Here is a 13,324-nt window from a genome sequence, read left to right as displayed (position 1 = left end):
CAATTTGTGTGTGTTGCATTCTTTATGTAAAGTGTGTGTGCATCTGCATCCCCACTTCTTCTGAAAATAATAAAGTCTGATTTTTATAGCACAGTATGACAGTTTTTGTTACATGAAGTATCTCTTCAGATGGTCTTTTGGTGAATATTCCTATAAATTGAGAACACCACAGGCACAAGAATCACAGATGTTGGTCATTACCCAGGTCTTTTTTTTAGAGAGAGAGAGAGAGAGAGAGCTCCATGCAAAAACTCTGAAATTAGAAAATGAGCGCTTGTAGCAGCTCTAAGTTAAATTGTGAATAATTGTACGTGACATGCTGGCATATTTTTGTGAGAGAATAAGAAACTGTAGGCTCAAATCCATCCTACATCTAGCAAATTCTGCTACTGATACAAGACCTTAATTTGTAAAATATACACTGGGAATCAACTCAGCACAGCAGCTAAGTAGTAATGACGTGACTCACTGACGAGACTCCTAAAAACATAAACAAGCTTCACTGAATGATGCAACTGCATTCCCTGTCCTTTTCCTTAAATTTATTTAAAAACTGTTGACAGTTTAAGAGACATTTAATACTGTTTCCAGAACAGCTGCCATGTTTTCTCAGTTTAAAAGTCAGAAGCAAAGATGAGTGGAGTGAAGGGTTCATCCAATTAGCTGTGGGAAGGTCCATGTTGATGTGTTAGTGACAAAGAGACAGTCTACCATCCCCATCCCAAACAACTTCCTTTCCAGCTGGCTTTCAGAGCCTGAGGTTCTCAAATTTAAAACATTTCAGCCTAATGTCACAAACCTCCCAGAAAAAATAAAGCTGGTGAGTTCTGATATACCTGGGTCCAGCTGTGTTCCTTGTGTTAGTTTTGATGACTCTCTTAAATGATAGCGAGTTGCCCACTATCATTCATCGTAGTATTTCAAAAAACTTTGGTTTTGTTCTAAACCACCCACTAGCAGTACTGATTTGGCTAAATTCAGAAAAAACAGATTCAGAAAAAATTCCACAATGCACTAGATAAGTTTACCTCACCTACTGTGACCCATAATGCAAAGCCCTGAAATTATCATAACAGCTAACTTTTGATTGCAAAATTGTGACTAGGCCACAGCCTTTGTGTCACAAATGTGTAAAGTAACCTATCCTCATATAACATGTCACTTGATATCCTACGAAAATGCAGACACAACAGTTTGTATGATGTCCTACAAATTAGTGTAAACATTACATCGTTAACGTACAGTTATATAGTTAACGTAAAGAAAGGGAAGTGAGGTTTAGGCAAGTAAAGTTATATTGGTTGGGATTCGGAAAAAAGAGAGCATGATGAGGAAGTACATTAAAATCACTCAAAGGTTGCTGTAAGTTTTTGGGTTTTATTATTTTTAGTATTTTATTATTTATTATTATTTTTTGGGGGCTTTTATTGCCTTTAATCGACAGGACAGCGTGAGCATGAAAGGGGTAGAGAGAGAAAGAGAGACATGCAGCAAAGGGCCGAGGCCAGAACCGAACCCTCGGCCACTGCGGCAAGGACACAGCCCCTGCACATGGGGCGCCGCTCCATCCACCAAGCCACCAGGCGCCCCAAGGTTGCTATAAATTTACACAGTTACAAACATGCATCTTCAGGGTAAAGTTCGGGGGGATATTCCATTATTTTGTTACCCATCCACCACCCAAACCTGCATTCTTATGAGACCATTCAGTACCACTTCCTTGTTTTACTCCTGTCACCACACTGGTCACATGATTGCAGCCTTTCAAAATATGTGGGATATGTAGAAATTTGAGTTTATAACTTTTCATAGGCAAACACACCAACAGCCTGTGTAACTACATTTATCCTACTACCCATAATGTTTAAATAGCAACTAAACCACCCACTTTTTGCTTGAGTGCCTCCTCTCTGGAGTGTGCAAAAAGTCTCAAAAATAGGCAAGACTGGGAGGGGGGCCAAGACACGCCCACTCACCCTACTGTGCTGAATCTCGATCCACAGCACCTCCCTGCCCCCTGCATAAACACAAAGAAGTCAATTGGTGAGAGGGTGGTGATGAGGTGGCAACAGGGGTCTTGGTTGGTAATGAAAGCAGGCTCCTGCTACCAAGATCAGCCATAAGCAAAATTCAATTGCACTGCATTTAGAGGGCAGCCACTATGCATATTTATAACACAATATGTAGAACTGTAAGAGCTGAACCTGAATCAGTCAAGAACACTACTTAATACCCATCTGTATATATTTCATTTCACCTGAAAAAAAGTGATTTTGGAGTTTAGTTACTCTTTAAATTAAGCCTGCTAAGTTAACATTTAACATCTCAAAGACAGCAATATTAACCTGAGAGAGGTGTTAATGAGGAAAACAACATGACATACATAACTTAATCAAATGTTAACGGTATATACAGTATTTTTTTTTATTAGGGACAGAGAAGGACACCAAGGCCCTTATTACAGCTATACCGTAGTGGTGGTTTGCTATTGGCCATATTTACCTCAGTGTTCCAAAACCAGAAACCAGCCAAGCCTGGCCTGGGATACTGCAAAATAAAGTGCTTAACAGTTTCATTTTACATACTACTGGCTGCTACATAGTGCATACTGCAGTCAGTGGTAGTATGGAGAAGGCAGTTTCGAATACAGCCCTTGATTTATTCTTTTGACAACATCAGCGCATCAGGGGCCTTCTGACTTTCCTTGTCTAATGTGGTGTGTGTGTGTTTGTGTGTGTGTGTTGCACAGTCTATGGTTACTACCTATCTGTGTGTGTTATTGCTAACCTCTTCCCCCCTAGACAAAAGCCGCCAGTGTCCTTTTTTTGCCAGCTTTCAAATTTCAAATTTATTTTCCTTTTGTTCTGGCTTTTTTAATGTCCCTCTTCCTTTACTCTCTCTTTCTGGCCCCCCCCCCCCCCATCCCTGATCTCCATTCTCCATTCATGCAGCCCTGTCACAGCGATGATAATGATGACCTCTGTGTAATACTAGCTTGTTATTGGCCCACCAGCGAGGCCAGTGTGTACACCCTCTGTTGCTTTTTCTGCATTGACCATTGTGTTATGAGCGAGACGCTGGATCGTGTGTGTGTGTGCACGCACGTATGTGTGTGTGTGTGTGTGTGTGTGTGTGTGTGTGTGTGTGTGTGTGTGTGTGTGTCTGTGTGAAACACAAAGAGCAGGCAGTCAGTCTGGGTGAGCTGCACAGGGTATCTATGGAGAGGCAGAGAAATTTACCTGAATTGACCCTGTGCTGTTGTTGTTGCTATTATACTGTAGGCTCTTTGGGAACACAGGGAAAATTACTGGAAACGACCTTTCTAGTCCTTTTGTTTTATAGGATATCTACACATTAATGCCTTATTTGTGTAATATTCTTTTACCATAATACCATGTCTTAATACTACTATTTTCTGCTTGCTGTTGTCAGTTGATGTAACATGTCAGTAACTTTCAACTGTACGCTGCTCGACACACCAGCTGAAACAGGAAATGAGAGCATCTTGCATTTGAGTTTGAATGGAATGCGATTACATTATTAAGTGCAGAACTAACGGATTGTGACGGACACACCAAGGAAAGCATATAATATTTATACATTGCTACAACACTTGCAGCCGTAATTCAGAAAGTGATTTCTAACTAAGATGCTAAAAAGCACTTGAATGTCTTTGTAGCTTTATGGCAAAATGACTCATTTCACTTTTGGGATTTGACCCATTCGGTCTGTAACATTCAGAAAGTTAGCGGAGGGCTAAACCGGAAGCTAGCTGCTTGGCTTTCAAAAGACGTGTAGTGTGCTTGCTTTATGGGTGCAGTCATGCAGATGATCCAAGTCGTTTCGTACCGGGGCAGTTGAACTCTTTTGGCTTCATGCGCCACTGAGCAACTTTCAAAGAAATGAAAAGGTTTTCTATATACACCCATACACTAAACACGTTGTTTTTTTCCCCCAAGATTGTTCCACCTAGTCTCGCCCTACTGTGTTATGATTGGCTAGTACAAACCCTATATCCTTGACCTCTTTGTTCTAACCTAAACCACTTCATCTTAATTGACAATGACAAGCCAATTACAGCACAGTAGGACAAAGTTAGCCGATATATACTTGGGAAATATAATTGCACCCAAAAATCATGAATGTAAACAATACTGATTCTAAAATATCCAAAATCAAGCTTTGCAAATGCATCCAACAGGTTTACTAGAGCATAAGGACAGGCACAGGATATCTTTGTGATAAAAAGTGAATATAAATATAACTTTATTTGTTTAAAAGGACACTCCCCGGGGTACTGCCAAGTACTGGTGCATTTCGAGGGAGCTGTTGTTTCACTTTTTGCTCAAGAAGTACTTTATATGAAGGAGTTTTGCCTTGTGTAAATATGACAAGCTTTTTATCCCTGGACAATATCAGTGTGCTTTTAGATGGCTTCATAGCAAAATTAAAAAAATATTGTTCTGCTGACTGAGGACAGTTTGTAACAAAGTAAATGTACTGCAATAAGACAAAAAAAGAACACCATAATGTAAAAGTAGTAACTCAATATTTTCAGTTTTTACTATAACAGTATTTTAAAACCTTGCTTTTTCATCCAAAAGGCCCCAGTGGGATATTAAAAAACTCCTTTCCAGTTGGAATGAACATTACGTTAGTCATGCTTGTGCCATGTAAGTAGACACAGCCATAACAAAGAAAGAGTGACGCTGTAAAATTGTCTGGTGTTACACAGGTTGGAGCATCGGGCCTTTTGAGGTCACAGTGGTGGGAAAGAACATTACACAATCACTACAGCATGCAAGGACGGTGACCTGTGCAATTGTTTCCCTCTCGTCTTATCTCTTCTCCTGTCCCGGCTATGTCTCCATTGTCCCGTGCGATTGAGAGCATTTCAATGACAGGAATCTTGTTTTGTTGAATAGCGCAGCCTGGTCGGACACAGATGCCAAGACATTCCTGGAGGTGGTAGTCTTTCCTTTTGGCAGCCCTGCACCTATGTCTCCTCTAGACCACTCTCCTTATATTTTCTCTATCTTTCCTCCTTTACATGACGTAGTCCTCAAGGTGACTGTGAAAGAGAGGGGGAGTTAGATGTGTCTCTATGAGTCATTGTTTTGTTGTTTGCCTACGTGCTCGGTGTCTGTGTGTTGACTGTTCAAAATCTTGTTAATCCAGCCAGCACAGCACCATTCATTGTATATACCGGCCTTGTTTTCCCCGCTGAATAAGCCACACCACTTCACGACACCTAATTACCATTCATTTCATGTCAAGGCTACCACACAGCTCCCTCAGTTATCCAGCATCTCATATCTCTCTTGCATGTCATGTCTCCATTTGTCAGTAATTATGTGATGGTAGAGTATTGCATGAAATCAGAGAATGAAGCGAAAGCAGCCCCAAGCTTTTCTCCAGGCTTTCCAACTCTCCAACAGATGGCAGTATGAATTGCTCTATCGGCACAGGCCGGCTCCGGACTCGTCTGTGTGTGTATTAATGATATTCAGAAAGTAAAGCAGATGTCTCTTCTCTCTTAAATTGAAACTTCAGAAAGGGCCAGAGTCAGAAAAAATGTATATTCAGTATTTACTTGCTGAAACACTTTACAATATTATAGCTATATCTTGCTTATTGTACGCCAAGTGAAATATTCAAACCCAAGGCACTATTTTCCACTTATCTTGTGCTTCCCCTTTTTTTTAAAAAAAAAATCACAAAATTTAAACATATGGGTGCTTCTTTGGAAACTTTTGCTGTCTTAGCAGCATAAGAAAAAAAGTTGTGCACATTTAAACAATGCTTGGCTGTACAACATTTGTGTTAAGTTTTTAGTAAGGTTTAGAAAGCAAACCCCATGTCAAATGTGGATGTATGACATAATACATGTCTGACATGTGCTGTTGTCTGGTCTTGTTTTCATACTTAATACTTTTTGTTCCCTTTGTAATGCAGCTTCAGTGTCTAAGAAAAAGTGCCCTGCAGGGATAACAAAGTTCATCTCATCTGTCTTGTTTCATCTTATCTTAGCATGATACATTTAGTTTACTTTGCAGAAAACTGTCAGAGTGTTGACAGTTAGGCTCATGGTGGCTTTTAACCATTGGCGTCACACATTTGTTTACTCACTTCAGCTTTTCATTAGTTTTCCTTTATAACACTCTCCCCTACAGCTCTATTTGGCCACATTTAAGGATGTTGTCCCTCATTTCTCTCCTTGTTTATTTGTTATTTGCTAGGTGACAGGTAGACTAGCACAAATAAGTGTGGGTACACACTACATGCATGTTTGTTTGTCTACTCGTATTTGTTGCATTGCACTAGATACCAGATAAACAGCCACAGGGGAGGGCAGGAAGGTGGTCAGGAAGGGTGTTCCTGTGTGAACAGGACCTCTGAGTCCTCCCCACCGTTGTCTCCGTATTTCATGTCTCCACTAGCAGCTGTAATGACTGGAAGTACATGAAACACAGGTCAAAGACCAAATAAACTATCGATAACGCAATTATGATCCTTGTAATTAAATTTGTATTCAGCGTCCCTTTCCGACTCCACAGCCTTGCACCTATTTCATATTTAAATTGATTTTAAATTTAGATGAACAAAAAATTGATTCATGTCAGCAACCTAAATGTGAGCTTTTCTATTTAAAAAAAAATGTAAATTTATATATTGATTGTAAATATCTTGGCTTTGGATCAATGGTTGAACAAACTATTTGATTGCCTACAGCTCTGGGAAATTGTTTGGGGTAATTGTCACTGAGGACAAAATAAAGAATAAATGATGAATTGATTAATAAAAAGAAATATAATAATCTCTTTTAAAGGGCAAATGATGATTTTATTCTTAAAATCATCATTTGCAGCCCATATAAACTTTCTTTTTATTTTAACATACTGTGTACATGAATTGACTAAAGTGGAAAACTTAACCTAGCAGACACTTGTTGTCCGGTGCCTGTGTCTGTGTCAGCCCTGCCTGTGACTGTCTCATGTGTTGTCTGTGGTCAGAGGGAGGGTCGGGGACAGCTGGAGCGTCACCTGTCACTGGATAGCATGCGTTTATATGACACAGCAGTGGTGACACGCAACTCCAGCAATTACACACTACACAGGATGAGCAAGATAACAAACCCCCTTCTCAATACAATACCCCTTTGGTAAATGCCAATCAAGAGAACCTCATGTAAATTACAATTAAATTCTGAAAGCAATTCCACAAAAAAATCGTATTTAGTTGAATAAAAAAAAAAATAGCAGCATTTCTCAGTTCCAAAGATTATATAATAATGGCCCCCGATATCATGGCGATTGGTCTGTGGACTTCTGTTTAGAAGCCTTGATTTTGGCATTGGGGCCAAACGTGGGGAGCAAGAGGATGGCGCTAACCCCAACGCTAGTGGTTAGCTCGGTTAGCATGGTGCATTTACAGCAATGTTTAACTTAGATAGTACTAATGCTAATTTTTGCTAGCGAATCAAGCAAACCCCCTTTTTTAGGCGACCAGAACATTACAATTGACTTTCATGAATTAGAATCATGAAAACAATACAGCGGAAGTAAAGCTGAAGCTAAAAACGTTTTTGGCGCATGTGCAAGGTGAACAACTCTATTGGAATGAAAAGGCGCCATCTGGGCATCCAGTACCTAGTTATTATTATAAATATAATAAACGTACCCTACCGTCTCCTCTATTTGGGCCTTAATAAAATTTAAATGGGTGCGTTAAATAAAAATTCACCCCCCTTCAGTTATCATGAATGAGGAAATCTTGTTTTGTCTAGACTGAATTTATTTCTGCTGTAAAGTTGCACATTTTTACATGGGTGTCTACAGTCTAAAGCACTTTGTAACCTTGTTAAGAAAAGTGCTATATAACTAAGGTTTTTATTCGGCATTTCCGCGTTAGCTTAATCTTTCAGCCCTGAAACTTTTACCACTCGGTCAGCTCTGATTGCGTTTTTGTTGTTTTTTGTGTCAGTTTCGACTTTCAGAGGTGCAACATAGTAGCTTTAAGAATTGCTTTAGCATCTGTGGTAATGTCAGCAAAATTATGTAATGTGGTAAAAGGAATAGTCTCACATATCATAACAATATACAGCACAGTGTGTCTGTAAGAACATGTATTGGCAAAGAGAAACAGTGGACACAAGTCACCACCAACATCATGACTTTGGACTTGAAAAAGAATATCCTTACCACACGCTTTCCGAATTTTGCTTTTCTCATTTGTCATCATACCATCTCTTTCACCCACATCCACAGTTGGAAACACATACAAGGAAATGTAATCTTGCAACACACAAGCGCACAACCACCAGTAACACATCCATATGCATGCACTTGCACAACCTCCCCCCTCACCTTTGCATCTCTCACCCACATGCATCCACAGAAAGCAAACACATACACCCAGTCCATGGTAATAAATAAAAAGTTTACAACATGCCTGTTTAATAAGGTTTGTTTTTTTTTTTGTTTTTTTGCTCTCTCTGTGGGTCCCCCAGGCCACTCCTTTCAGAAAACACAGCAGGAGGAATTCCTGATCCATTTTAAGCTCCAACGAGAATGTTGATAAGTCTGTAGATTACTGCCCAACATGTTTATGATAGCCTATTATTCTCTAAGCTTTATCCGGGCCCAGCGCGTGCTTCGTCTACTTAGCACAACTATTTAGGTCATGGTACAATCTGAGAGGAAAGCAGTGTGGATGGTGAAATATCAGGAAACAAAAGCAATAAATGCGAAAAGGAAGCAATTCTTGCTCTTTCATCCTGTATATTAATGACCACATAGTTATGTTACAGCACAGTATACATGTTAGTAGTAAAGTCTCTCAGGCAGCCAGTGGTCTTGCACATTACTTTAAGTTCACTATCTGTGTTATCTTTAAGATTAAAAAAACGCTATTCCAAAACGCAACTAAAAAGCTTAACTGATTTATTTGTCTGGAATCTAAGTTTTGACAGACATTTTCACAATGCTCAGTTATTTATAAATTATGATCACTGGCATCCTCTTATGCGATTTCATTCTTTCCCGTGACATACTCCGATACTTCAGATTTATTTTTCCTATTATGGCTCATATTTCAACAACAATAATCGCTGGTAAATGTCCGGCTCTGCCATAAAAATGTCCAGGGCCATCAGGCACACACACTAAAAAGATGTGGAGAAACAGGGGCCGTACCCTTAAGCCTATGAAAATGCCATTGATGTTAACTATCTGACTGTCTCCTGCCAGAAATGCCGCGGTTGTTTCGCTATCAGCATCTACTAGAGACAGGAGTCTGATTCTGTCTGCTCTGCCCGCTGTGGGAGATGTTATGGCTCTTTGATGTATTTTGCTGTTTAGGCTTTCATTTACCAAGCGCCATCTTTATCATTTTTCCCTGGTTTCTTGAAGCTGTTGGAGCCATCAGAGGATACTGGTGTGTGTGTGCTTCAGGAGGGAGAAAATAAATAAGTACAGGGGTAAAACCAAGGCCAAATCTGTGACGACATAGAAAGTCTTTTTGAAGTCAAAAAAGTGTGTGCAGTAACTTTGTGTGCCTTCTTTTGTGTGGTTGCGAGTGTGTACATGAGTGTGTCTTGGTTTGTTCATGTTCTGATGTATTCACTGTATTTGAATGTAGGCAGGCAGTCTGTTATCTGTTTACCTCTATCATTCAGATGGGGCCATTTATCTGTATTCACACCATGGTTAGGCTGGCTGTGCCCGGTAGATGTCTCTCTTGGGGCGACACACCTGTGTTTACAGTCAGGAAACATGTAAACAACAGCAGCCTGCGTGTGTATGTGTGTGTGAGTGAGTGTCTGTACGCCCACTCAAGGATCATATGGCTCAACAGCTTATAATGAGTGGCTTCAGCAGGTAGACGGCGACTGGCAGACTACCATGTCATTATATCCTGCACTGCTCTGTCATTGGGAATGCAACTGTATTAAAGAGGCAGATGGATATGTAACAAAAGCACAAACTCGCCGACCTTCATTTCATAACGCAGGTCTACACTGTATTTATGTTCAGAGTGTTTATCCCCGGAGCCATTCAGCTGACTTAACCTGTTTGTCTTTTGTCATTGTGTTAAATCTAGGTGCATAAGATGGACCAGAAAGTGGACTCAGTCCTGCGTATCCTGATGGAGCAGTTTCCGCCGAAGCTGGAGCTAACGTCCAAGCCCTCCATCCGCAGGGTGACCATCCAGAAATGCATGGGTGCCAGCATTGATGAAGAGCTCTGATTTCACAGCGGTGGTCACACCAGGTATGAAGGTGAACCAAAGGACCAGGAGTTCACATTAACAGCACAGCCCCTAGCATGGGGGGCCAGCATGCGCATAAAATGGGATTCAGTCTTCCAAAAGCCCTTCCTCTTGCAGTCCCACATTTTCTCATTGACTTTTTACCACTGAGGAGAAAACAACTTTTGATTATCTGCTTGCTCTGGGACATGAGGGCAGCTGAGAGTTGGATTCACAGTGTAGAAAGAAGTCTGACTGGACTCTTCCCTCTGATGATTGTTGACCCTGTTTGGGTCCTCTTTTTTTGCCTAATGGCTCTTTCCCACTGCACAAAAACCTGCTAATACCCGCAAACACAACACACAACATCCGCGTGAACGCACCTCCACTTATTACCATCCGTTTCCTCATAAGCAGCACTAAAGCACTGATCCAAATTACACTGCACCGAGTTTGAAAGAGAGACTGAATAAGTAAGACATATATAAAGAGGAGTAACCAGCATAAAGTTTTCACAAACCTCTGTCCATGCTGCTTTCTACTGTTTACGTGTTCTCTTATCCTTCTTTGACATCATACAGACACACCAAAATGAAACCCCACACACACTAAAAGGCACACTTGTCTGCTGCAGAGCCATGTACACAGCTCAGCTCTCCTACTGGCAATGGGAAAGCAGTGTATAGCCTATTTTTAACAGGTTGCATGTGCTTGTGCAAATTTTTGGTGAGAAAGGGGTATAAATGTATCTTTCTCTGCTGCACCAGCATTGTGAGCCCTCAGTCTTCCCCTGCAGAACATTCAAGCAGCGACATGCTACTTCAAGTTATTCCCTTACATTAGCCTCATAATCACACCACTCAGATAATGTTAATTTATATGTGGCCTGTCACTGAGCTGCATTCCTCTACTCCAAATATTATTCCAAAGCTAACTGACCCAGTAATGAAGTCGTAATGCAATCAAAGCACACAAGCTCCCCAAAGACACAGAGAAAAACTGAGAGTCCCACAATGGCAGAGGCATTCCTCAAATCCTTCTGATTATCTTGGCACCATCCACACCCAGTACACAACAGGCTTATTTCCACTGCCGCATATCCATCTAGCCTAACTGTACTTAGGCTGCGGCGGGTGTTTGTTAGTAGTGATCGAATAACATGAGAAGGGAAGGGCAAATTATCTGTTGACTTTGCCCTGCGTTTTGGGACCGGAAGGCTGGAGTAAAAAGAAATGGAACTGAAGAAATGTATCTGGGGTGGGTGGCTAACATGGTGCTGATTTACAGCTAAGCTAACAAAAATAGCCAAACTGCCGTGGCAGGGCCCGGTGCTGTGTTACAGGAATACACTCCGAAGTTATGGCGTGGCCTCTCAAGATTTTCACTGAGAGATTTCATGAATATTTCAATCTCAAACACTTTTAGCAGCAGCACTACGCACTCCACCACCCTGCTCTATATCCACTATTACCCTCTTCAGGGGGCTGACACTGCTGTGTACAATTTGAAATAAATTTGCCCCATTAAAGCTCTGATTATTTTTTTCTCTTCAGAGCTAATTAAGTGCTGAATTCCTGGTAAGGGGAGATTACTCACTGTGAGTGACTAATGAAAAGAAACACTGGAAAATGTGTAGAATTTAAACAGTAAGCTATGAGGAGTGGGTGCACTAATTCTGTGTGAAAGGTTTGGAAATATCAGGCTACCACTGAGAGCTCACTTTTAAATTTAAAAAAAAGACAATGCTCTGACTTTGTACCCATATCGGACAGGACATTGAGGCATGTAGGAAGTAGAAAATAGAAAATAACTCAACTATGTAGCTACTGTATGACAGGCCTCCCGTAATTATAGCATACATGTTCCTAAAGAGACGGATGCACACACTAAAGGGGGGTGAACAAGGGAAGGGGAAGGAAGATAGGCCTTCTCTCCGCACTAGTATATATTTTCATATTTTTGCAGTGGTTCAAAATAGCTATTATTTATCTTACATCAAATAAAGTGGTTGTATTTTAAAGGCGATCATTTTGTGACAGACCTTGATACATATCTATTCTCCTGTACAGTTTTATAAAAGTTGTAAATAGAAACATTGCCTTATCATACTATATTTATTATCATGTAGAAAGATCAACTGGGAACATATCTGCTAGATGGAGCAATGAGAAACACAGAGGGTAAGGCTCCTGTTGTACAGACGCATGGAAATGATTGTAAATGATATTCGCGCACACCCTCTGCACTGTAGCTCTGCTGTAAATAATAAAACTCCATTTCATTATGCGCTGGCCTGCTCTCTTGGCTTGGAGGAATTTGATTACCAGCTCATCTATTCCATAATTTGCTTTCGTTGGAGGGTGAAACCTGTCTTACAGTTTTTTGGGGCCGTTTGTTCAAATTTTGAGCGGAGCTGGGTCAAGGTAAACCATTGGCCGGAGTTTCCATCCAAATAAAATCTCCTCATTTCACTGAATTCCTTTCACACTGCAATCGCCACGAAGGGGGGAGAAAAAAAACAACAGTTCACCGCACCTACTTTGAACTTCAATATTCCATAACCCATTGAGCGAGGCATGCAGAGGAAAAAGAGAATACGTCTCATATTACCACTCAATTATATTTGCCTTCAAAGGCCAAGAAATACTGGGGATGTCCCAAGATCAGCACGGTCCAGCGCCGAGTGAGAGAGGGAGAGAGGATAGTAAGGAGGGAGGGTCGTCCCCAGGGGGAGGGGTGGACAGGCGGGGGGGACAGCGAGTGAAGGAGAGGCAGGAGGCGGACAGCAGGAGCATAAGTGAGCTGCGGAAGAGAGCAAAGAGGAGAGCAAAGCCATTTTCAATTAGCCAGAGAGACTACATGGGCCGCAGGGCCGCAGTGCTCCACTGCCTTTTACCCTCCTCTGGTTTCTATCACTACTGGGGGATTTTGGCAGAGAGAGAGAGGAAAGGAAGAAAGAAAGAAAGAAAGAAAGACCCCATGGCTACCTCAGTCTGCAGAGGCCGCTCTGGGTCTCTGGGTCACCCCGTGCTCCTCTTTCATCTCAAGACGAGACAGAGAGAAGAGAGAGACTCCC

General features: G+C 41.2%; 1 protein-coding gene across 3 annotated transcripts in view; it reads left to right on the top strand.

Moving 5' to 3' along the window:
- kcnq1.2 (potassium voltage-gated channel, KQT-like subfamily, member 1.2) overlaps window positions 1-12,566 on the top strand; it is a 222,249-nt gene extending 209,683 nt beyond the window's left edge. For all 3 annotated transcript variants that reach the window (XM_088080342.1, XM_088080343.1, XM_088080341.1), the window contains one exon: window positions 10,102-12,566. In XM_088080342.1, the coding sequence (XP_087936468.1) occupies window positions 10,102-10,248 (147 nt within the window). In that variant the 3' untranslated portion in view covers window positions 10,249-12,566. The remainder of the gene's footprint in view (window positions 1-10,101) is intronic.
- Window positions 12,567-13,324: the final 758 nt, after the last annotated feature.

The sequence above is a fragment of the Plectropomus leopardus genome, chromosome 7, assembly GCF_026936395.1.
Source record: "Plectropomus leopardus strain MGB_pleo_1.0 chromosome 7, ASM2693639v1, whole genome shotgun sequence".
In the NCBI taxonomy this organism is placed as follows: domain Eukaryota; kingdom Metazoa; phylum Chordata; class Actinopteri; order Perciformes; family Serranidae; genus Plectropomus; species Plectropomus leopardus.
This window is presented reverse-complemented; position numbering and strand designations above follow the sequence as displayed.